This window comes from Saccostrea echinata, unplaced genomic scaffold (genome assembly GCF_033153115.1).
Source record: "Saccostrea echinata isolate AGI-Se365-2 ecotype Australia unplaced genomic scaffold, CSIRO_AGI_Sech_v1 ptg000047l, whole genome shotgun sequence".
Taxonomy (NCBI): domain Eukaryota; kingdom Metazoa; phylum Mollusca; class Bivalvia; order Ostreida; family Ostreidae; genus Saccostrea; species Saccostrea echinata.
Window position 1 is genome coordinate 5,576,820 of NW_026889796.1, and position 25,826 is coordinate 5,602,645.

The window sequence follows — 25,826 nt, forward strand, 5'->3', positions numbered from 1 at the left end:
GTGATTTCGAACTACATTTTTAAGTTAAAATAAACTAGTCATATCATACAGTTTGAAGAAGTTTGATATTTCGTATTACTATTGTGCTTTAAAACACCAAAACATCCTAGGAAAATAGTACATTTACATTAAATTTTTTTTAGTAAATAATAATTTTAATAGGCAGTATAGTATCAGACGGGGGATGGGGGCTGACCCCACGTATTTTTCCGATAATAGTCTTTATTGTTAGTTTTATTGAAAGGCCGCTTGACCCCCCAATTTTTATGCAGTGTGATCGGCATGCCCATCCCCATTTTTCCCTTTTTTTCTTCGAGTTTTGGCTGTTGTTTTCATTTCTTGTGCTTGCAGTAATTTTCTGGCTGTTCCCACCTCGAATTCAAAAATCACTGCTACGTGTTTACTTAAAGTTACACACTATACAAGGAGACCTAATGTTAGTAGATATAACTGTTAATATTGGGGTTTATGGTAAATAATATCAATAAATATTTCTTAAAATTAAAGTATTAATTATTTAGGTAAAATCAACAGAACCATGAATTACAATAAATAAATAAATAAAATAAAGATTCGGTCGAATGATATAGTTTGTTTAATGCATTTTGGAAAGGACTTGAAAAATATCTAAAAGCACGTTTTGTTCAGGTTCCACCATGAATGTCGTCACTTTTCTGGTGCTGGTAATGTTAATGACGTCAGTGTCTACTGTTCCCGTCCTACAAAGTGATTTAGAAGAAAGAACCCGTGAGTTTTTAATTACTTTCCTTTATACTAGTTCCTATAAGAGAGAGAGAGAGAGAGAGAGAGAGAGAGAGAGAGATGTATATGGTAAATATATACTTCTTCATTCAAATTTACATTGTCATGTATCATATTTGGCTGCTGTTATTCTGACATATACCTTTACCTTAACCTATGGAATAGGAAATATAGACTTGTCAGATTTTTATTTTATTTTATTTTTTTTTTTTTTTGACGTTCAGCAGTGATTTACAATTGTGTATCTTAATACAATTGAATATTCTTTGCACAGTATTAATTATATGTGCACCATCCCATGGTTGATAAATGCATATATTTAAAATGTGTGCTGTTTACAGCGCACACAACTGCTCCACCAAACACTGATCATGGAATTTTGCAACAACTCGGGGAGTATTTCAGAGGTAGGGATATTCCGGAAAGTCCTCTGCCCGCAAACACTGTGGACGAGAGCGCAGCCAGGGATGATATTTTACACGAACTTGGAGAGTACTGGAAAGGGCGACTGGCTGCCATGATTAATCAAGCCATTCATCAACCGATAAACCTTTTTTCTCACTTTCTTGGAAATGGAAAGTAAATTTGATCAAAAATTTTTATGACTAATTTGTTTCTTCTTTTTTTTTTTTGTCCCCCGCTTTCGTGAAAGCGAGGGGACATTAAATCTCATTTGTCTGTTAGTCTGTCACAAAACCTTTAACCTTGGTCATAACTTCTGAGTGATAAGAGATGGGGCTTTCATATTTCACATGTACATTACTTGTAAGAAGAAGAAGACCTTTCCAAATATTTTATGATCTTTGACATGATCTTGAAGATTGACCTACTTTTTAAAAATTTTAGCATTACTTTTACCTTGGTCAAAACTTTTGAATGAGAAGATATAGGACTTTCATATGTCACACGTACATTACCTGTGACAAGACCTTTCCATGTGACCCGTGACCTTGACGTTTGACCTAATTTTCGAAAAGTTAAACATTGTTAATAACTTTTGAATGAGAGAAGGTAGAACATTCATATTTGACATGTGCATTACCTATGGAACGCCTCAGCTGCCTTATGTGGAGAACATTCATTATATGCTGATACTTTAACATTATATGCTGATACTTCAACATTATAGGCTGATATCAGCATATAATGACAAGTATCAGCACATAATGTTGAAGTATCAGCATATAATGTTCAATTATCAGCATATTATGAATATTCTCCACATAAGGCAGCTGAGGCGTTTCATAATTACCTGTGACAAGTCGTTTCTAATCATGCTATGATATTTGACTCCATGACATTCACTTCAAAAAAAAAAAAATAACATTGGTGATAATTAACTTTTGAATTAGAGAAGACAGGGCGTTCATATTTTACAAGTGCATTCCCTGTGACAAGAAGTTGTGCTATGATATTAAACCACGTGACCTTGACCTTCAAGTTTGACCTAATTTTAAAAAAATATATCATTGCTGCTAACTTTTGAAGGAGAGAAGATAGGACATTCATATTTGAAAAGTGTACCTGTGACAAGAAGTTTTCAAATGTGCTATGATATTTGACCACGTAACCTTGACCTTCAAGTTTGACCTAATTTTCAAAAAATATTATTGCTGCTTACTTTTGAAGGACAGAAGAAAGGACATTCATATTTGACATATACATTACCTGTGACAAGATGTTCCAAATGTGCTATGATTTTTAACACTCTGACCTTAACCTTAAAGTTTGACATAATTTTAAAAAAATACCTTGCTTATAATTTTTAATGAGAGAAGATTTGGCATTTATATTTGACATGTCCATTGCCTGTTTCAAGACCTTTCGGAATATACTTTGTTTTTTGACCAAAGTCATTATTTCATTATTTTTTAACACTGGTAATAACTTAATTTTGAATGAGAGAATATAGGGCCTTCATATTTTACATTACATTACCTATGACAATATCTTTCAGAAATGTATATCATTTTTGAGTTCATGACCTTCACCTAGAAGTTTGAAGGACACAAAAACATGATAATTACAATATGCTTAAATAACTGCACCCCAACCACTATGACACCAAAGCGGGGGACCACAATTCTTTGAATTTTCTTGTTTTCTTTTGGTAAAATATGTAACCGGTTAATACCCTCATTGAAGGGAAGCATGCAGCAATCAGATTTCATATTAAATGACTAAAGATATTACATGAAGATATGTATTCACAATTGAGAATAAAATTTGATGCATAATTTATAACAATCAAATTTAATGAAAATAAAATTGGATGTTTCTGACCAACAGAGGATCATACAATCCAAATTTTATTTTGAACTGAAAATTTTGTGCGAGGACAATAATCGAAAGGAATAGAAAACATCTGAATGCAATAATTGAATTTTTTCAGTTTTTTTTTATTAACGTACAAAAGTTGAGACGCAGTTACACATCAAAAGGCATGTAGCTCAAATCTCATTTTAATGTTGATACAACGTACATATATTAATACATGCAATAATAATTAAGAGGAACTATCTAAAATTATCGGTATTAAAATATATAATTCATCATTATATATACTCGGTAAAAGAGTACACATGTACTTGGATTTCTAATTGGATTAGAGCTTGCTATTCCTAAAATAATAAATTAAGAATTAAAAAATTAAAATTACTAAATTCTCTTGAAAGGTCATGTGAATTTTTTTGCATTGATGTTGTACACGTTAAAAAAATAAACATGTAATACCCATATGCTTAGGAAAAATGTACTTCCTAGGCAATGCAAGATCATCTGGCCGTTAATACTGAACAAACACAATACTGAACAACAACTAATAGAATTTCTTTCGGAAAAACTCTTAAGATACGAAAGATGAACAAGACCAATTCTAACATCACTCCGAAAGACATGCACGCATAAGCGTTGGATAAATTTTATCCAGCCGCATGAAAAATGTAAGAAATGTAGCCAAGAAGAAGCAGCATTCAATAGTAAGATTTCATTTTGTTACTTGTAGGGCTTAATTCCACATTATTGTCCATGATCTACTCACGCTACTATGGAGATTAAAAGTGAATAAATGAAAACCTAGCTAAACCGAACAAGACTCTAAGAATCTGCAAGAGAGTCCTTGTCTGAAATTTGATCCAGTTTTATCGTGAATTTTTTGTTCAAAACATGCAGGTTAAAACCCTTTTAAAAATGGCGGGAAAGCGGATATTTCTGAACCTGTTCTAAGAGTCATTTCAACGCTTACAAGATCTGGGTTATATGTACCAAACACTGGTAGAAGCGCCTCGGTGAAGTCGATTCCTGTGAAAGTGTGAAGTTTCTTCTGTTTCCCAACGTCTGCAACCGTCCACTTTCGTCGTTTCGTATCAATCAACAAACCATAGGTCAACTCCACTGTAATTCCCGCCGCGTTATCTGACAGTGGCACGTATGTCAGAAGATCACGATTGTGCCAGAATTCATGGGCAAGTTTTCCGTCCTCTGGGTATCGTGCAACGTAGCAGGACCGCGCATGCTCATGGCGCTCCACAGTGTGATGAGTGTCAATAATGTCTTTGCGGCAGATGCCTAGCTCATACACTAGCCATGTTTGTTCTAAAGGCTGGTAAATTGTAAAGGACACGTCCACTTCATAGTAGTACTTTCCGGGATCTTTAAAAGCAAAATTGCCTATGATTCCTTTGTAATTTTGGAGTTGTTTCTCGGCAGTGCCACAGCTGCTGGGCTTGCCCGTCTTTCTGTTTCGTAAGACTTTACCATCTAAAGAGACCTCGCGCTCATTGTGAATAGTCAATACGTCAAAAGTGAATTCTGGACCTGAAATATTGTTTTATTGCCAATGATTAACATTAAAACTGAATTTCAGTGATTGGCAGAAGTCTATGCAATGCTGTAGCACAGTTGAGATATCTTGGTAATTATTTATCGGATTCAAATTATTAAATTCTTTCTAGGTTTTAAACCAAAACTGACGAAGAAAGAAAACTTACAGACGACGTCGCCATATATGACACCAGGAAGGTTCTTCAGTTCTGAAATTAAAAAAAAAAATCCATTATCTTACATGCACTTCAAAGAATGCATGAATGGAATGCCAACCTTGCTTATCGATGCTGAAACTCTCACAAAAGGAACAACTATATTGACATGTGTTCATCTCTTTTTAAAAGACTTACCAGGAGGCACTGACGTGGGTGTCTTGGGGGAGATTGGAGAGGTGACCGGCTGGAAGGGTCGATCTGGGCTCAACTGCTGGAAAGAATCTCGAGTGGCCTGTACTGTCCTCTCTGTAAAAGAATTCAACCCAGTCACTTTAAGTTTGATCAACTCAGCAAAATATGGTTTTTCAAATTTAATGGTCTGTAATATCTATGACATACCAGACTTCTTCATAGGTAATTCTCCTCTCATTTCTAGATTACCTGTTCAAAATGTTGATAGAAAATGTGTTAGTAATTATGTTGTGGATTAGTATGAGAAAACAGTTAGACTTGTACAATATGGGTAAGATTTTATATGGAAAGAACTAAATGTTTACTGTATACAAATATACACACACACAAAAATACATGTATCATGAAACAAACACACCTGATAAAAATAATAAGACTTTTGGTTTTAACTTCAAGGTAATGATAGGATCGTGGAAATTGCAACAATGGATTAAAATCACAAAGGGCCAAAATTACTTACGCAAAAAGTCCCCCAAACCTAAAGGTTGAGGTGAATCCAATTTTAACGGGGCAGGACGTGGTTTCTTTTCAGTGACGTCAGCTGTCACGTGATCATCAGATGCTAAGAATTTGATTGAAACCATAATGAAAGCGTGAAGCAATATTCAGTTCAAGATTATAGTGCAATAATAGATTATAGTCGATAAAAGAGAACAGAAAATATGAAGCTCAAGACACAGATTCATCTAATATGAAAGTGATATTGCTGGAAAGATCACTGCATGCACATGAACACGTAGAGGAAATATTTTTAAAATGTCTTTCTTTAAAACAATGCAACTGTATGTTTTGCAATAAGATTGTAGATTACCGATTGCCCACCAATTTTTATTCTGAGATTGCTTCAGTTTTTTCATCAATTAAATTTTTAGAGTGGATATTCACTCATAGCGAGAGTTAGGAATAATGCATATTACATTGTATATATAAGATATAAGAGCTAGAAAGTAGAACGAACACCCAATCACCTGTGTCCACGAAATTAAATGATTTATTAATTGCAAGGAAGCTTTACAGTTTAGGCGATATATGGGTTGATCTTTGAGGTTGTTAATTTGTGCATTTTTCTTTGGTAAAGATGAAAACTTTGGACCCGAATGTGGATTAAATTGCTTGAAACTAGAACTGTACGACTGAAACAATGGTGAAATACTTTGTCATATACACTCATTAACAAAATTTGGACCTTCTTTCCAACAATTTTCGAATTTCGAATGGAATTGGTACATGGAGCACCTAACGTATACTTTGAATAAAAAATTCTTTGCATTGGATGATGAATTTGTTTTAACAGTGTACGAAACACACTGACAAGATGTATTGAAATAAGAAAACATCTGAAATTAGTGTATATGCATTTGCTGTTAGTAGTTGAGCTATTCCCCAAACCCAGTCGTAATAAAAGCAACACACTTTTTGCACAAATATACGTGAAACTACCAAATCCATTTTTACTTCTGCGACTCAAACACAAACACCCTCTTCTGGTTTGACCAGGTTTTAAATCATTTATTCTTTTTATTAACACTTACGTTTAGCTCTGTTAAAAAAGGAACTTTTTTCTTCTGCGGGGTTTTTGGGCAAACCGTTCATCATGGCGATTGTGCTGATATTCCTCTTTTCCTCCATCGGCACAGGAAGACTTGATTGTCTTTGGACTGGTTCTCTGGTCAGTGTTGGTGTCGCCTGAACGCTCAGTTGACGCATAGGAATCGAATCGCTGCTGCGCAAAGCAGGCTGCTGTGGAGTTGGTGGTGTTGCAAAAGTGGTATTTCTCGAAGCTTCGCTGGGTGATGTCCGACTAGGTGAGCGAGCATTTTCTTGATTTAACGAAGAAACATACTCAGACCGACCAGCTTTCATGGAAGACTCTGTGTGTCCGTTATGCAGGGGGCTCTGAGGCACTGGACTTTCCCTGGACGACACATTTCCAATGCCGTTAATCAACTGCACGAACGAGTCATCACTCACTCCCCGTAAAAATCTTAATGCAACATCGTCTTTTGCAGGAATAGATACGTTAACATTTTTCAACTCAAGTATGCGCCTCAGTATGATGTTTTTGAGATTGAGGAACTCTGTTGCTGTTGTGTAAAGCAAAACCCGATTGGTAAAATCTGTGGCAGTTTTAACATCGGTGGTGTAGGATTTTAAGGTCTTGACTTTTTCTTGTAGGTCTCTTTTTTTCACTTGACAGTGATTTTGAACCTCCATTTGCAACTGGTATCTCCTCTCGTTCAGAATTTTCTGGTATTTGTCAAAAATGGTGTCTATTTCCTGGCTCATTTGGGTTTCTGTTGATGCTAACTCGTCAACAACGCGCTCTAATTGGTCTACAGCCTCCGACATTGGTGTTCCGCGGGCGTTGATCTCACGTATGACACTCTGCACAACTGTCTTAGAATCTTCATAAACATCGCTCAAGTTCCGGATAAGGTGACCATTGGTCTGGTTGTGGTCGCAGACGGCACAAAGTGTACAGATTGGAACGTCGCATCCTCGTCTGTCGCAGTAGAACGTGAATACTTGCTCCTCGTGTCCAGGTTTGTTGCACGTGTCTTTCCGATGGAATTCCCGGAGTCCAGAATCTTTCAGATCTCCAATGGATACCACTGTGTGCTTTCGAGTGATTGCTGTCCTCTTGTGAGCAGAGGTACATTCTGGACACATGAAATTGTAGCATTCCTTACAAAACGCCGAGGCTGAGGATTGATCGGGACAATCTGTGCATAGAATCTCTGAGGGCTTTCTTTGGATGCGAACAAAGTCTAAGTAGTTTCGACATGCCGTATCCAGAGGTAGATCCTTGATGGGATCATTAGAAATTTCGGTTTGTGAGTGGCACTCCGGACAGAAGATTTGCTTCCCGGAAACGATTCTTTCTAGGCAAGAGGAGCAACAGGTGTGCAAACAGGATAGAACGTGGGGGTACCGCTTGTTCTCGTCAAACTCATTGTGACATTGGACGCAATTAGTAAAAGCTGTGTTTTCCATTATACCTAAAGCAAAGAGAATGTGATTGTGAATGTGAAATTCATTTTAATCGCCAGTTGAATTAAAGCCAATTTTTTTTCTTACATATCAAGTCGTATATTGCGGTATTGATCAATGGAATTTTATCCAGGTAGTTTAAAGACTGAATCTATCTGGGGCCACAAAAAATGATAAGATCTATTGAGGCAGTTTAAAACATATCACATTTAGAGATATACAAACTACTCAATCAATTGATAAAATTTATCGATGCTTAACTTTTAGATGTGCTTAACACAACAAGAAAAGTAAAGTAAATAAGATAATAAATATGCCTTGAAAAGGGGTCTCCAAGCTACCTTAACATTTATTTATGTAATGTGTATTCATTCATTTAATTAATTTAATTTTGTGGAATGTTCATTCTTTTGAGATGTAGGACGACTCTTAGATAGAACTTGGTTGTCTTCTTCGATTAACCTTTGTTAGCCTCTTATTCAGGCATTATTGAACCCCCCTGGTCTTATTTCAATGCTGGTTTTGAAGTTTTGAACACAGAATGAAATGATGCCAAACAAATATTTCTTTGGAGGAAAAAAGGCACAATCACGGTTTAAATATCCAGGTTATTTACTATGTAGGTTTACAACGTACATTTTTTTGTATTGTTGTATTGTATTGTATTTTTGATATCCTTTTCTCCAACCAATGAACTTAGTATCAATTAATTATAAATAAATATCTTGTGCAATTTATTATTAAATACGTCTTTGTGTTAAATGCATGCATGGATATATTTTTTTTGGTCCCTCTGCATGGGAGGTCCTGGCCATTGTTTTGCAAAAGGGTTTACAAAGAAAATGTTAATAAATATTTTAAAATTGGAAATAATGGATATAAGCTTGAATAGCTGGCAAAGACGACAAACATGTAGGGTCATTTATATATAGAGATGCTGTAGATATTGCTATGGGTGTCAAAGCAAATCAAACATCTTCTTAAAAATCATTTTTGCGTCTGCTGGCGCCAGATGTTAAATTTTCACTACAGCGCCAAACAACTTATTATTGGAACGTGTCTGGGCAAATTTACGCGGGTGTCTTCTTTTGGTTCATGGCTAATTATTTTGATAAAACATTGATTATTAATATGAGCTATGTCCAGTTACATATATGATTTACATACATTTGTCTAAAATTAAAAGTCATACTTGACTGAATGAAACTGTCACATAGGTATTTTGCAGAAAGATCTGATTAAATATTTAAATGTCCCATTTCGTGCGAAGAAGAGGTAAACAAAAATATACTTACATATACAAATATAAATCCCGTTACACGTATGAAAAAAGTGCGCTTTCAAGCCATATCAATTTCTTGTGTCGTTTTTTACTTGTTCTTGGATGGAATTGCGGCAATGACTTCCAAGTTGGTCAAAAACTTTTCAGGTGTAGTAGTAAATATATATAAATGGGTTACTGGTATTTAAATCTGCAGGTACAACTCTAGTCCCTTTAAATCCCATGTACATTCAATAAAAACCAATTAAATAACAAAGTGGAAACTAAAATCTCAGGCGCAGGGTCAACAGCTTAATGATAAGTACAGATTACCAAAATTTCTATACGTAAGTGCACAGAAATAATATCTTATAATTAAATAAATATTTTATACTTATGATCTATTAGCTTGCAGTCAAGAAACCACTCAATGCATTCTGATCTTTAAAGAAAATATTGATTTATGGCTGTGTATTTTATGAGATACTCAAACGTATATATTTTTTTCTGGAGAGTTTCATACAGAATTTGACTTTTTTGAGTGTTCAATATTTCCTTACTTGGCTGCAAGGAATAAGAAATTGTTAGCAAACCTTTCGGAGGGGCTTTTTCCTAAAACTGGGGGCACAAGGTTATGATTTAGGGAAAGGAGATGGGGTTGTGTACTATAATACAGTACTTTACACCTCCCCTCCCCCCAAATGGTACTCTGTCAGCTAGGTAAGTATATTACAAAGATATCTAGTGATCCAAACGTCAAAATTCAATTTCGAGGAGGGGAGGGAGAATTCTAATTTTAACTCATTTTCAACCAATTCATGTATTGTTCTTTTCGTAATGTAACATTAAAATTGCTGAAATATTAGGAGTATCCCTCGGCATAATTTTCACAGATATGTTCTGAATGCTTTGTATAAACTGTAACCCCCCCCCCCCCATAATAACATTGCAGATCATTTGTTCTGGATATTGAAGATTTTTCATTCGAACCGCTTTCTCCCAAAGCTTTATCCATTATACACATGTAGAATCATTTTAGTCCCCACGTCCCGCAGTCGAACCAGCAATGCAGGGATCAATTCCTTAAATGCGTCTCTAAATGCAATGCTCCAAACTCTGCGCCACAAGCAATCATTTCTGGTCATCAATACTTTGTTGTATATTAATGTATTTTTTTTTCATTTGTGGGGAATATGGTACATGTAGATACCTTTTATAGTTAATAAAATAAATCAACTCAATATTTTCAAAGGTCCTTAACTACTTAACAGATAGTAATACAGAGAAAAGGTTTGAAACAATCCTTAAAATCTGCTCTTCGTAACTGGTGGAGAAAATGAGACAGTAGACTACAAAGCTCACCTGGGTAAACTTACCAGTCACCAAATTCTTTTTTCGCCTGTTTACTCCCTTGAAAAATCTGAACCATTCTAAATAGTTGTTTCAATATCAGTAATGACCAACATGACCAGGCGCGGATTCAGGCGGAGGCGCTCCAGACGCGCGCCCCACTAAAACAGAAGAAAATCAGATAGTTTTCAGTGTCAACCATCGATGTGATAAAGGTAAATTTACAGCCACTTTTGAGTCAAAATAAAGACTACAAATTGTCAATTCTTAGAAGCTTACGGAGGACTTGCTCTGGGCACCCACTGGATATTGTCCATGGCCTGCTCAGGACCTCGAAGATATCCATACCCTTCCTATTCAATATAGCACCCCTTTAACACAAGATCCAGGATCCGTACCTGATGCAGGCCCGTTCAACACAGGAAGGGGGTGTCACTTTTTTCTGGATAAAGTATTTTTCTCTAATAAATTTAAAGTACGATGCTGGTTGCCTCCCCCTCCCCAACCACTTTTTTGTTGCTGTAAGGCTGAGCACTCGCAAATTCCAGGATTTGGATAGTAAAGGATTTTTTTTTTGCTTGTCAGATTATTTTGGGAAGTCCCCCACCCCCATCCCCCCTCCTTCTGGACAATTTAGGCTTTTTGTTTGTTTTTATGGTTTGTCAGATTTTTTTGGGAGGTTGCCCCTCCACTTTTGAAACCGTTGCTGTGGTGACCTTGCTGCTATGGAGAAAATGTTTTTCCTGCATATTTTTAACATAGATAATCAGATATTACAGAGCTCACCTCAACAAATGTTGTTTTTAAGCAAGGCAAAGTCCCACACTAAACTAGTAGTGTGCATCCCTAGATGTAACATTTATGCAATTTTGGTCTGATAGGGCTTGCAGTTACTTGAGAAATGGACTTTCCTAAAACTTTAAACTAGTCACTCATCCAGAAAATGTAAGTCAGAACCAGCATCTGAAGCAAGTCTGGTAGTGTGCATCCTTAGATGTATCATCCTTGCAAGTTTGGTTAAAATAGGGCTTATAGTTACTTGGAAATGAGATCTGCTCCAAAAACTATAACCTGGTCACTCATCCAGAGTGTAGGTCAGATCCAGCATCCAAAGCAAGTCTGGTGGTGTGCACCCTTAGATGTATCATCCATGCAAGTTTGGTCAACATAGGGCTTATAGTTTCTTGAAAATGAAATCTCCATAAGCTCCACCAACTTCGTTGAGGTGAGCTAAAAATTGATCCCCAATTAAAGCCCAACCCTAACCTTAGGATCCCTGATTTGAAGGGGGGGGGGGGGGAATTGAATCCACACAACTTGGGAATGTTTTCAAACTGATGATCTAGTTAAAATAGAAGAAATCAAATATAGGTAAAGTTTACATAACAGGTGGATGAACAAACAGACACTGGCTGATCAGAAAAGCTCCAGCTTGATAAATGCTTGGGGAAGCCTTCTTCAATGATGTTTAACATGGATCATTTGCAATAAATGGGCAAATACATAAACACTTGCAAAAATTATTCTTCATTTATTTCATGAAATTTTGTGTGACAAAACATACACATGTATATATACAAATTTATATTCCCTGATTATGTTTTGGATAGAAACAGTTTTCAATTTAATATACAAACATTTTTAAAGAAAAAGTTCAAGTACACACTCATCACTTTTCTTTCATGTGTTTGAAAAAAGAAAATTTTGAACAAAACTCTTACATGTACCTCATATTTAGAAAAACTATGATAAGATATACATATTCAAAAGAATTGATCAAATTCTAAATATTTAATCTTTGTTTAAAATATTGTTACCAAGCATGCACAATGATCCTGTCCCCAGATCCTATGAGGAATCAGTATTCATATTAATACATTAATCACCATTGTATCAAAATGTATTTGCTATACTGGAAAAATAAGGTCAAGAGTGGTGTTGGAAGCTTGGATGACTCTCCATATTAAGCTGTTTTCCAGGCCCTTAGATTGGTCATTATAAATGTCAGCACAGTATTTTCTCATACCATATTAGAAAAAAATTATTGTAGAACTGAGAATGTATTGCAAAGTTAACAAGGTTAAAGACAATACAATTTGATCATCCTCCACTCTTTTTTATCCAGTATATAAAAGATCTTCATACATTCTGCAGAGAGCCAAGAGAGAACTATCATGACTTTGTCTGTCCATCTAACTTGCAATCATTTGACAGCCACCTTTGACAAAATGTCTTATTTTTACTCTTTCACAAAACATATTTACAGTAGCTTTATCGTCGACAGGCAAGTCACATCCTCTGCAAACTTCACTTGGGTAAAATACCTTGACCTTTACTTCACCTTTGATGAAATTTCTGTAGCTCTGATGTCAACATCAATACATTTCAAGTCCACATCCACAGTGTCTTACATTATCGTATGCTGGAAGGCAGTGAAAATGTTTCCTTCACAGATTTGGTCTGTGCGGTTTTCTTGACCTTCTCTTTATCTTTGACGAAGCATTTCCACAACCTGATTGTCTCATCTGCGGCTGCACTGGCCACTGTTGTACCACAAGGAGACATGGTCAGGCTCAGTACTCTTGCCTCATGTCCTGCCAAAAACATTCAATAAAAAATTTCATTGGACTTTTTTCTCCTCCTTATACAGTAAGCTTATTTTAATCAATTAAATGCATGTATTTAGCACATCATGATCAGATTTTTTCAGTGCCCATTCTCAGATACCAAGGATATCTTGAAAAGTGAGTCTATACTCCTAATTCGTGAAAGATTTTGATAAACCCCACATACAGGTAGATTCATCAGTTCTGGTCTGTTTTGAGTGCATATTTTACTTTTCTCTGAGATATATGACATTGAAATATTAAAATTTAAGGGAATTATGGACTTGTCATCAGTAAATGAAAACAGTACTTGATAATGAAAAGGAAACTACGAACCTGTCAGCTCAGCAATTCTGTTCATCTGAGGGTACTTCCATATGGTCAGCTGGTTCTGGGAATAGCCATGACCCGAAATCATTTCTTTGTAGTCACTGGACCACAGTATAGAACAAACCTGTAACCAAATTAGTAGTGTTGATCCCTCTGGTATTACAATGATGAATGTCATTCATGAAGAATAATATCAAACATATTTATGAAATTTTCATAAGAGACTCCAGAATGTAATGATTTACCTGCGTGTCTAAGGCAATAATGCGTCATTGGCTAGCACTGTCATTACCTGTAAGTTTGTGTCTATGGCATTTACATGCACCCCGTTGGATAAGAGACATTGAGATTTCATACATGTATATATGTACATGTATGTCTAGTAAGGGAATTCCCTTAATTCCTCGCGTATTACATCATCAGTTTTGGTGTTTACAAGGTTTTTACGCCTTGTTACATCTTGTAGAATGGCATCTGTACATAAGTGTAAATGATAGCTTTTGTAATAAAAATTAGTCAATTTATGTGTATATATGTACATGTATGTCTAGTAAGGGAATTCCCTTAATTCCTCACATATTACATCATCAGTTTTGGTGTTTACAAGGTTTTTACGCCTTGTTACATCTTGTAGAATGGCATCTGTACATAAGTGTAAATGATAGCTTTTGTAATAAAAATTAGTCAATTTATGTGTGAAAATGTGATTTTTGTACAATATTTAGGATATTTGGTTTCATGAGTACTTATTTAACCATGCTTTGTTTACTGACTTAAGTCAGACTGACACAAAACTAATAAATAGTAGAAAAAGAGACAATGATCGCAGTGTACACATTCATTTACACGTCATTAAAATCTCAACTGACAAATTACAAAAACGTGTACAAGTTTAAGATCTCAACCTCTCTAATATTGTTATATTTACCTGTGAGTTTGTGTCTATGGCATTTAAACATGCCCAATAGGAGACGTTCCACAGTCTGTGAGTAATATGACATTTACACACGCCCCATTGGATAATATTGTTATATTTACATTTCCAATTCTTTGTTCGAGATAAAATTTCAAATAGTAAAAATACTTTATTTCTACATAAATCTACTGGTTCATCGATAGGCGCGGTGAAAAAAAATCACGCGGACAGACAGAGACAGGCTCAACAGACAGAGACAGAAGCGGGGCTTGTAGCATGTGAATTTGCAGAATCAAGAGCATGTAAATATAAGGAATAACTGTCTAATTTTTTGGTTTCATGACAATGATCAATCGATTGACTTGCGTGATAATTTTATGCATAAACGCCTTTGGCGTTTATGCAAATTATCACACAAGCCAATTGATTGATCACATCATGAAACCAAAAAATTAGTTATTCTTTAAATATTTAAAGTGACAGTACGGCGCATCTCATCAAAAAACTGACTTGATAAAATTTTCCGACAAGATTTGGTATTTTTTTACTGCTCATAAATGTATAAACTTTCAGAAAATTACAACTGTCACAATTAAATAATTTTGATTATTTCGTTAAAATTAATAGTTATTCATGGGACGTGAATATATACATCGCAACGTGTTCGGGGTTCCACATTCCATGCTATGCACGCATGCGTAGTTTTCATAAACAAAACAGCATGGTTAGAGAGAGAAGCCAGGTAGGCCTGCTACATTGACAAAGTCGACCAAAAAGAAAAAGAAACTGAAAATAGAACTTGAAAAAGCAACTTTCCTGACTAAAATTTAGTTTGGGTATTAATATAATAGCTGGATAAGGAAGAAACGGGAACTCGGCGACACTCGTGCAGGGCTCTCGAAGGTTCTATTCGACAGGTTTGTTGATACTTATCATTTCTCATTTTTCCATCGCTTTCAAAGAAAAAAAAAATTAGTGTAAACTCAACATAAAAATACACCTTTGACTTATAAACATTGTTGCCATTTGAAGTGCTAATTAGTGTAACTGTGCAGAAAAATATTTTGTTTGACATTTGCCGCGATAACGTATGATTAGTTGGTTTTTCCTTTCTCGGACCCCAATACACAAAACGTCAACATTTGTACTTTTAATTCTGTTAAATTCGCCTGAAAGCAGACAAAAAATCTTTACGATTATTATTTTAGATTATTTTATAAGAAAGTTATGATAATTTGCTTTTGAGAATTGCTTTTACTTAATATTCATTATAATTGTAAACTATACAGTGTAGGCACGTGTCGTTTTAGAATTCACGTGGTACAAATAAACAGATTTAAGATTGCTCCAGTTCGTACGACCCTTGATTTTCCGGCAGATTCTAATTACGTTAATTTTGTTTGAGTAGAGAATATTTCTGTTTCTCAAACTGCTTACATCAACTTTATTCCTTATTTCTTAGCGACATATTGGGTAAATTTGAATGAAAAAGCACACATTTTGCAGCCGTACTGTCGCTTTAACTCTGAGTTTGTGTCTATGGCATTTAAACATGCCCCATTGGAGACGTTCCACAGTCTGTGAGTAATATGACATTTACACAGGCCCCATTGGATAATATTATATTAACCTGTGAGTTTGTGTCTCTGACATTAACACATGCCCCATTGGAGATGTTCTACAGTCTGTGAGTAATATGGCATTTACACATGCCCCATTGGATAATATTGTTATATTTACCTGTGAGTTTGTGTCTATGGCATTAACACACGCCCCATTGGATAATATTGTTATACAGTCAAACCTCGTTATCTCGAACTCGAAGGGACCGAGAAAAAACTTCGAGATATCCGAGGAATCGAGATATCGAGGGTAAAATACTTAAAGAATAAGTGGTTGGGACATGCAAATCACTTCGACATATCCATCGTATTCAAGATATCAGTGTTGGAGATAACGAAGTTCAACTGTATTTACCTGTGAGTTTGTGTCTATGGCATTTATACACGCCCCATTGGAGATGTTCCACAGTCTGATGTGTCTATCTGCAGTTCCTCCTCCAGAGGCCAGCAACACTGGGTTCCAAGGACACCACGCTAAAGCCTAACAAATAGAACCAGGATTCTTATTAGATTTACTTCCTCAGACAAGAGTTTAGGAATGCTGCAAGATAAATTCATTTAGGAAAAACCGAAGCCAATATTCTTAGGCATACATCTCTAACTGCGGCTGGAAAAACCAGAAATGCATCTGATATTCAGTTGCCATTACTGAAGCAATCCTTCTTCCATTTTGTGATTTTCACACAAGAGATAGGGCAAATATTTGTGTCATATAGAAAATCTCTCTCCATAGCAAGTCTTCCCCTGGAAGTTTTGTTTTACAAAGACATTTCCCATGGGGAATATACACCATCATCACATAATATTTTATGTATAGTGAATCACCACTTGGATTTGGAGAGGAGAAATTTGTTTTAGAACTAGTAAATCATCCATTAGGGAATTGTACTGTATAGAGAATCTTTTTTTGGGGGGGGGGGGGGGATTCATGTACTATGTTATACAATATCAACCCTACCTCTACAGAATTAAAATCTGAGTTATGATCTCTCTTAGCAGACTTAAATCACAGTTTTTTTTCTGACTGAAAATAACCTTATACATATTATAAGAATTCATGCTTCCAAAAAAATCATTTTCTATCTTATCTGTTTCTATCTTAGTATCTTATTTTAGAAGCAATGTATTAAAGAACATTAGGTATGAGATATTGTTGAATGTACAAGTGTTTGTCCTTTACATACCTTTACTGCAGCAAGATGATGTGTGAATGTCTGAAGAGGTAAAACACCCTCCAATGCTAAGGTGGTGTCCCATACATTGACCACATTATCATTGCCGCCGCTTGCCAAGTGGCGTCCATCTGGTGACCAGGTTAAGCCACATATTTCCTGGGTGTGCTCAATCAAAGAGCCAACATGATGTTCAGGAACGCGTACGTCATGGTGATGAATAGCTCCAGATCTTGATCCACTATATAATCAAAACAAGACCCATGAGCTTAGAACAAAGGAATACATAAAGAAAAGAAACCTCTTCCTGTTAAAAAAAAAAGTTTATGAAAAATCAAAATGAATATTCAGAAGTATAAAATAATTTGTTCAAACCTGCTGACAATATGAGAATTCCAGGATAAAGAGCCAACTCTAGCTGCATGACCAGTCATCTGTCTCAGGAGTTTCTCAGCCTCCGTGTCCCATAGCTATAAGGCATAAACATTGTAGTATATCTAAATGTAGTCAACGACTTGTTAATACATCATAAGCAGTAAATATAAAACTTTTATTAAATATTACAACTTACCTAAGTCTTTACATGGAATTTATTAGCAAAAATTTGATCTTGGTCTGTCATTCAATGATTTATGGTTAAAAAATTTACAATAACACAAAAGACGTATTGGATGAAACATTTTTTCATTGTATCTAGATATATTAAAGTAATATCTGCAGAGATTTATGGAGAGCATGTCACGAATGAACTGAGCTTGAGTATAAGTACAGTCAAACCTCATTAAACTTCAAGATATCCGAGGATTTGAAAAAAAAAAAAAACGAAATAAAAAAATAAAGTAGTTGGGACTGCCAAATCACTTCAACATATTCCTAGTATTCAAGGTATCAGTGTCTGAGATAACAAAATTTAACTGGATAGCCCTACAATTTTCCAGTTCAAGATTCCTTCGTTTTCTGACAGTCTAATCTACTGAGCCAAGGTCTGTTTTTGCCTGAAATTGCTAAATTGTCTCAGAATGTGCATTCTCCCCATAAATACATCTGACTTACCTGTACAGCCCCAGAATTTGTCCCCACAGCTAGAATTCCTCCCTCGGGGGTCCAGGACAGCCCTGTTATGTAATCATTTTCAGACTGCATATTCAGGAGTTGGGAGATGGTACATGTTGTTGCATTCCAAAGGTAGATTGAAGTTCCCAAGGCAACAGCTAAAATATTTGATGTCGACCAGTCTAACAGATTCAGATCTGAAATAAGATGCATACCGGTATATATTAGCTTATATAGATTTTGCATCTTCACAACACACAGAGATTAATACACAAGATGAAAAGCAATGTGCAACCTTTCTGAATTAGATTCTATGAAATTTCTAAAGGGAGTTTAATTTTTGTGTCTTGTATTAATGGAAGAAAAAGATAATTCATGCACTTGATTTTCAAGTATATTATGTAATTTGAAGCAGTTACTTTGACAATTTGTTTTAAAATGATGATAATAATCTTCTTCCTTAAATAATCTCCTGGTCTGTATGCCAGGCAATGCTTGTTACGCTTCATCATCTCTCTAAACACTCATATAAAATTATGAATCAAAGTGCTAATGATAAAAAAGAACTCTAATTTTTAATCAAAATGCAAATAATTTCTGCATTTTTTCATGGGGCAAACTTTGACAGGAATGTCCTTTCAACTTGATATTTTTTTTTAAAAAGAAATAATAGTCATTTATCCCAGGGTGAGAGTTATCTCTCTTATCAGATCAATGAACCTTAATTCGGTGTACTATCCAGAACTGCATGAAGGATAAAACATCATCAGGCACATATATCTGGGAAACTGAGAATGAGATTTGTTTCTGGTCTTGTGGTTCTTTAGTGTTTTTTTTTTTAATGATTCCATCATATTTTCTCTATTTCTAAATAATTTAATTTTGTTTGTATTCTAGCCTGTGATTGGTTAATATCCAAAAAGGAACACGAATTATTTCTCTATAACCTGGTTTGGTATGGGGACACCCCCCCCCCCCCTGACAACCAGCTGAATCGTCTGTATCCATGCAATCCTCTCATTTCCAGTCCTCGGGATTCATGGAAAATTCCAGATTTAATAAATGTACCTTTAACTTCAAAAAATAATTCGATCTTACCACATGTAAACAAACAACATGGCTGCTATGCCTATGTATCAGTTTTTACCTCCCCTCACTTCCCATCACTTCTGTTACTACGGTTGTATTATTGAGCGGCAAATTTGAACTAATAAAAAGCAACGAAATTTTACACCCATAGTTATTTAATGATTTTAAAATTAAATTATAAGGAATGACTCTAATTCTTGGCCAAATTATTCGAGTATAACCTGGTTTGGATCAATTTACGCTGTTTTATAATCCGCTTTGCGGATTATAAAGCGTAAACTGACCCAAACCAGGTTATACTCGAATAACTTGGCCAAGAATTAGAGTCATTCCTAAAATAATCTCCCCTTGAGAGAGGTTTCAGGTCTTCATTTGAACAAATTTAAATCCCCTCGCCTAATGATTTTTGAAGCAAGTTTAGCTTCAAGATAAGCCCAGTGGTTCTGGAGAGGGAGTAAAAAATGTGAAAAGTTAAAAAGAGTGAGGTACGGAGTTGGATAAACTCACGACAGACAACAGGTGATCAGAAAAACTCACATGAACCTTTGGTTCAGGTGAGCTAACAATACACAAATCATGAGTAGCATTATACATGTAAATTGTTCTTACAATAGTCATCCAAAAGTTCAGGAGCATCCAAAATGCGATCAGGTTGCTGTGGTATGTTACGAGTTGTGGACTTGGGGGCCGTTGTTTTGTGACATGAATACAAAACTTTCATTCTGTTGTTGTGGCCTGTGAAGAGCAAATGATCATATAGTCAATGTGAATCTCAAGATGTGATTGGGCTTGATCTTGTTCAACAAATCAGTGGGTGTACCCAGGGTTCGATACTAACTTCTAAACCATAGTAGTCCACGGGCTAGTAATTTTCAACACCTACTAGCCCTGTTCATAATTTAGTTTGCTGGCTGAGTTGCAAAGCAATGAGGGGGGAAGGTGCTAAAGGGGTTTTCCCCTCCTGCTGGTGGGAGAACAGGGGGCCTCCCCCAGGAAATTTTGAAAATAAAGACGCCAAATCCTATGTTGTGGCTGTATTTTAGAGCAAAATTATGTGACTTAATAAACGTAAGAAAAGATATTTTTTTTCTTATCAGTATCTTGTAAACCACACTTTTCAGTGATAATTCAGCATCTACGTCATGTGTTTAGAAGTCAGTGTATTGCTTGTATTCTCTGCTTTTATATCATAGCTTCAAACATTAAGATGATAAAGATTTTTGATAGGTCAGCTCAAAACAAGGTCTGGCAATGGAAAAATCGACAATCCGACTTATCTGATGAGGATTCAAAAGTTATTCTCAAAATCACACTAACAATTTCGGAATTTTCAAATTTAAAACAAATCTTTACAATTGCTTTCTGTGAGTGTATGCAGTATCTGAAATTTTAGTAGCTCTGTAGGACAAGCTTGATGACTTGTTTCATAGCCAAACCTCAATTTTCAGTTGGCTTGGGCTAGGGGGCTATTGTTAGTGTCGGTCCCTGTGTATCATAGAGCTAATGTCAATAACAGTATTTCTGTCTGAGATACTCTTGACTATGCAGAAAAGTTCATGTTCTCATGAATTTTCAAAAATTTTAAATTCATTTCTTATATGACTTGAAGCTACAGTTACCACTTATCTGAAATACCTGTAAGCATATATCCAATTGAACTGCTACCTCAGATGCTGATATAACATTATAAATCAATAGTGAATTCAGTAAAACAAGTATCTTTGCTTGCAAGGACTTGCTTGGATATTTTCTGGTATTAAGTCTACCTGTGGCAGCTGGACATTTGTTGTGTAGCGACAGAATTTTTGTATCCTGTGGATTCTCTCCCTTGTTCAGTACATCATTCAGCTGAGTCTGATACGGAGCTTTAGATGGGGACCAGTCAGGGTCATTTTCTTCATTTTCTCCCTTTTCTTTCATTATTGCAAAATGGCTGAGATCAATATCTTGAGAAGAACGGCTTGGTATAAACCTATAGAATATACAAATAAAAAATCTGATTGATCATTTCTGTTTTCAGAACAAAATAACTTTTACCTTTGGGCATCAGGTTAATGGATATCTCACCTGGATATTCTGATATAAAAAAATTATCTGAGTGGGTGAAATTTCAAATTATGTCTTTTTAACGGGTATAGCCCGGTTGATGATTTTTGGTAATCTAGGGTCAAGTTAAATGTCTTAATTAATAGTTGTAACAACTTATTTTTTTTTTAAATGCACTTAGTTTATTTCACATGTTTATGAATACACCAGGGTTTGACACTAAGGCACATCTGACCGACCCAGTCTAGTAAATCAGTGGTCCGGTTGTGTAAAATGTAGGTGAACTAGACCGATTGGTCTTGTTGATAAAATAACTGTTAAACTCCCATTTCAGTCTTTCAAATAAATAATCTAAAAACTTTTTAAAAAATTTTCACATTTGACTGATGCCATCGCTGTATGAAAAAAAAAATCCCCACATGACACAATCACTTTTTTTAGCCATGGCTGTAACAGACAAGTCGAGGTTGAAACTACTGTAGTTCAGTATCAATATGGTATAAATATTTACGTATAGTATAAATTAATATATTAATATTTACGATAATTATCTAATTAAAGGTTGTTGAATGTTCTTTAAGGTTTATAATACTCAAATGTCCCGATGAACTGGACTCAATTGACCAATCGAACAGTCTGTCAAAGATATTGACACGCAAAAGATGATGTCATCATGATGTCTTTCAAAAGTTATCTCATTAAAATTCTTGATTATAAGAAGTAAATTTGCAAGTTTGGTCAGGGTTAGTGATTTTATGGTCAGGACTAGTAAAAATTATGGGAAGTAGCCCAACTGGTCTAGTACTTGTAAAAGTTAATGTCAAACCCTGTATACAAAGAAATACAGTAAAACTTGTCTAATCCTACATGCACTGGGAGACAAATTTTGTGCCGAAGAAGACAAGGTGTTGAATTTCACAGTGTAAAAAACATGAAATTAACACAGACACTTGGGGTATGGATCCCCCCTTTCCATTTTTTTCTTTTTAAATCTGGGGTCAAGTCACCTTTTTCCTATTTTTGTCTTCTAAGATGCATAACGTGTTATCGATAATGTAACCATTTTGCCTCTATAACAGGTATAAACACCAACTGAACGCTAAAAAGGGATTGCAAAATAAAATTATCAGCTGAGACAAGTGCATTGTCAGTATCTTCTTACTCTAACCTGTCTGGTCCTGATTGTTTGTTGGGGGTTTTGCTTGGTGTCTTTCCTTTCTGTTTTGAAATCTTTTCATATTTTCCTGGTGTTTTGGAAACAGAGACAGTTTTACCAGCTTTTCCTGAATTTTCACTTGATTTGGGTCTCGGTGAGAGCCCTGAAATAGAAGGTACTTTAAATTACTGCTAGTAGATACATCAAAATGCAAAGAGCATTATTGTAAAATTTAATATACACATGAAAAGACTGAAGGTTGAAGCAGAAGAAGATTTATAATATAGTTTAGTTTTTAACATAACTTATACATGTACATATTTTAGTCTAATGGGAAAAAAGTGAAAAGGAAATAAAAATTATTTCATGAAGATACAGTGCATATGCAGCAGCATTGAATTTATCTCCACCTTAATATTAAATTTTGTTTTTTAAAATTCACTTATTCTTTACCTGTGCTGGAATCTGATCCTTTCTGTCCTCTCAATAAAGACTCAATGGCCTTCCTTTCATATCTACTTTTTGGCCCGTGCTGCAAAGGTGCATCAAGTTTGGTTGCCTCACTCAACAGGTTCTCAAAATTAAAGTGTGACATTCTAACAGGATTCCCTGAAATCGATTTATTTACATTAAAAAACATGAACAATTTTGAAAGGAAAGTTGAGGAATATCAATTTTTTAAAAAAATATATAGATCCCCCCCCCCCCCCACCATTGAGCACAAAATATATTTTCAATAAGTACTTTTTTTCATAGCTGCCTTCCATTAAAGAAAGAAAATAAAGATAGAGGAAATAAAAGTATATGTAAAGTAACCATAACTTAAGCAGTTTGTGATTGAATTTATTTTATAATACCTAAATTATCTAAATGATTAATTTTGGAAAACAGTATTAGTTTATTTAATTTCTGATTATTTCATAACATGACTAAGATAAGATGATATTTTATGGATCAAAACCTGAAATAATCATCTGACAGGGCTGTATACATTTCACATTTTTTTAAATTCATGATTGTGAAAGGAGGGTGCCTTTTTTTAAAACATGCAGTAAACCAAAACATCCTTGATATCTAGCACTGAAACTGAAAGCAACGGAAAAGACGATTTCTAACGATGTAAACTGTTACATGGAAAGTCTAGAGGGAACAAGTTTGGTGCAGTTTCTGCCCTCTCTCGATTTTCCGTGTAATTCCAGGACGCCTCTACATTTTACATAATTAGAAATTGTCACTTCCGCCGCTTTCAGTGCTAGGTATCGAAGACGTTTTGGTTTACTGCATGTTTTATACAGCAAGCTCAAATCGGCAGACAATTGAAGGGCGTTATTCAATCATTTTTGAAGCTAGATCTCACCCAACACCGATAGGAAAAGTGTAAGATATTGACTAAAATCAAGTGTGAACCTAGGCACCCCTTGAAATCCAAGATGGCAACTGTCTTACCTTCCCTCTTTTTTATATACAGTAATATGATATTTTTAAAACCTGCTAATTTTAGCGATATTTGATTTTTATTTTAATGAGTGTAGGTATTAGGACACACCTAGAAAAACACATAATACACAAAATACACCATCCTGAAACCAAGTGCCTATGGTTTTGTGCACTCTAAGTACTCAGCAACCTTTTTAAACATAAACTATCTTTCTATTAATATACATGTCATGTATATTTATCAAAAACTGTGGGATCTATGTTCTAAACACCAGGGATACTGAAAAACTTGTTTACAAAAAGTTTTTCCTTTTTATGTATTTTTATGCATAACGAAGTAAATTTTCTTCTTCTTTTTTTTGGCAAGGTAAATTTTATATCACATCTGGGACATAACCAGGTCCAGTACAATGAGTATACATTTAGCTACGTAGCTAAAATTAGCTACGTAGCTAAAATTTCCTACCGTAGCTTTATTTACCTACCTCAGGTAGCTTTATTTAAAGCTATTTCAAGGCAACTTTTCACAATTTTTCTTTTTATTTTAAAAAGACAAAAAGTTGCAAGTAAATGTCTACTAATATTTTTTCTAGGTATTATTTAAAAAGCAATCTAAAGCAGAGATAGTTTTAACATTGCTGCGTTTGAAAACTTTTAAGGAAAATATGTATTTCCATTGATTGAGTAACTGTACACCACCTTGTGTGCGATGAGGCATGGATAAGTATGAAATAATTACTTCACACAGGTGACACTGGTTTTCTTTGTTATTTCACTCAAGAAGTAACTGTTAGGTCACAAATTAACTGTTGTATATAACCCCAAAACCTTTAGAACTTTGAATGCAATTGTGCAGAAAAAGACACATCTCCAAGAGAGATTTTTTCATGAATTGTTTTCAGATGAGTTCAAAGTTGAAAATTATCACTGCATCAAAGTGAAATTTTCCGAACTCCTGTGTTGTACCAGACCTGATAATATTGTATATCCAAAACATCCCAAATGGGCAATATTGGTTTCAAACTGTCCTGCAGTTAGAGATACCAACCGTGATTCCACCTGAGCCTGAGGTACAGCGTTCAAACTCTGTTTACTGATACGAAACTTGAATACTTGTCATTTTCCCGCAATATCACCACGTGACTATTACGGGATTTCGAACCCGACCAAATTTCAACGAGTGACTGGGTGAAATGGCCATTTTCAGACTATTTAATCATCCTGGAAAAGAAATTGCATAAAATATTATTGCAGAACATGTGTTCTTTTTCCTCACTAAAAATAGTTTATGGCTCGAAAAATCATATTTCATATTTTTTAGGCGGATCTATTGAAAATAAATAGATAAATCAGATAGTGTGAGACTAAATAAAAATCAATGCACATCATCAATTATTAGAACTGGAACTTCTATATACTTGAGGAAACCATAACCATGGCTAAAGTGTATAATTTACAGTTGTTGAAAATTTAAAAAAAAAAAAAAAAAATACTGTATAACATATAGATGTGTAGAATGATTTTACAGGCCTTTTCACTCTAATAATTCCACTTAAAGCAGCTAAAATCTCCGTGAAAAAATCTTTTGTAATGCTTGTATATCCATGAGCGTTGATGTCCTAAAATGTATATATTTTGCATGTATTTGAATCTTTTGTTCCTAAATTGTGGAATTTATGGTCTATGTCATTTATTCTGAAGTAAATCAGACAGAACAAGGAAGACAAACACAATTTCCATTTTCCGTGTAGCAGAAAGGCAAAATTTTCTCAATTAAATCTTATTTGACTTCGACATACCCTT

At 35.0% G+C, this 25,826-nt stretch overlaps 3 protein-coding genes across 6 annotated transcripts; 1 reads left to right on the forward strand and 2 right to left on the reverse strand.

The window, feature by feature from the left end:
- Positions 1–649: 649 nt before the first annotated feature.
- On the forward strand, positions 650–1,371 carry LOC133202783 (uncharacterized). Its single transcript, XM_061338656.1, has 2 exons — positions 650–747; positions 1,104–1,371. The coding sequence occupies exons 1-2, from the start codon at positions 657–659 to the stop codon at positions 1,343–1,345; spliced, it is 333 nt and encodes a 110-aa protein (XP_061194640.1). The 5' UTR covers positions 650–656; the 3' UTR covers positions 1,346–1,371.
- Positions 1,372–3,132: 1,761 nt separating this feature from the next.
- On the reverse strand, positions 3,133–9,362 carry LOC133202732 (E3 ubiquitin-protein ligase TRIM33-like). 4 transcript variants are annotated; one of them, XM_061338605.1, is made up of 7 exons: positions 9,281–9,362; positions 6,527–7,993; positions 5,455–5,556; positions 5,142–5,183; positions 4,938–5,048; positions 4,752–4,793; positions 3,133–4,578 (listed from the first exon to the last, which is right to left on the reverse strand). In XM_061338605.1, exons 2-7 carry the CDS (start codon positions 7,986–7,988, stop codon positions 3,935–3,937), a joined length of 2,403 nt encoding a protein of 800 aa, XP_061194589.1. In that variant the 5' UTR covers positions 7,989–7,993; positions 9,281–9,362; the 3' UTR covers positions 3,133–3,934. The 4 variants fall into 4 exon arrangements, with proteins under 4 accessions (XP_061194589.1, XP_061194588.1, XP_061194590.1 ...); XM_061338604.1 differs by lacking the exon at positions 9,281–9,362 and having other exon boundaries at positions 6,527–8,050; XM_061338606.1 differs by lacking the exons at positions 5,455–5,556; positions 9,281–9,362 and having other exon boundaries at positions 6,527–8,050.
- Positions 9,363–12,112: 2,750 nt separating this feature from the next.
- Positions 12,113–23,195, reverse strand: LOC133202660 (cell division cycle protein 20 homolog). Its single transcript, XM_061338517.1, has 10 exons — positions 23,040–23,195; positions 22,599–22,749; positions 21,151–21,356; positions 19,994–20,119; positions 18,296–18,492; positions 17,618–17,712; positions 17,255–17,483; positions 16,426–16,551; positions 13,539–13,656; positions 12,113–13,190 (listed from the first exon to the last, which is right to left on the reverse strand). The coding sequence occupies exons 1-10, from the start codon at positions 23,179–23,181 to the stop codon at positions 13,009–13,011; spliced, it is 1,572 nt and encodes a 523-aa protein (XP_061194501.1). The 5' UTR covers positions 23,182–23,195; the 3' UTR covers positions 12,113–13,008.
- Between the last annotated feature and the right edge of the window lie 2,631 nt (positions 23,196–25,826).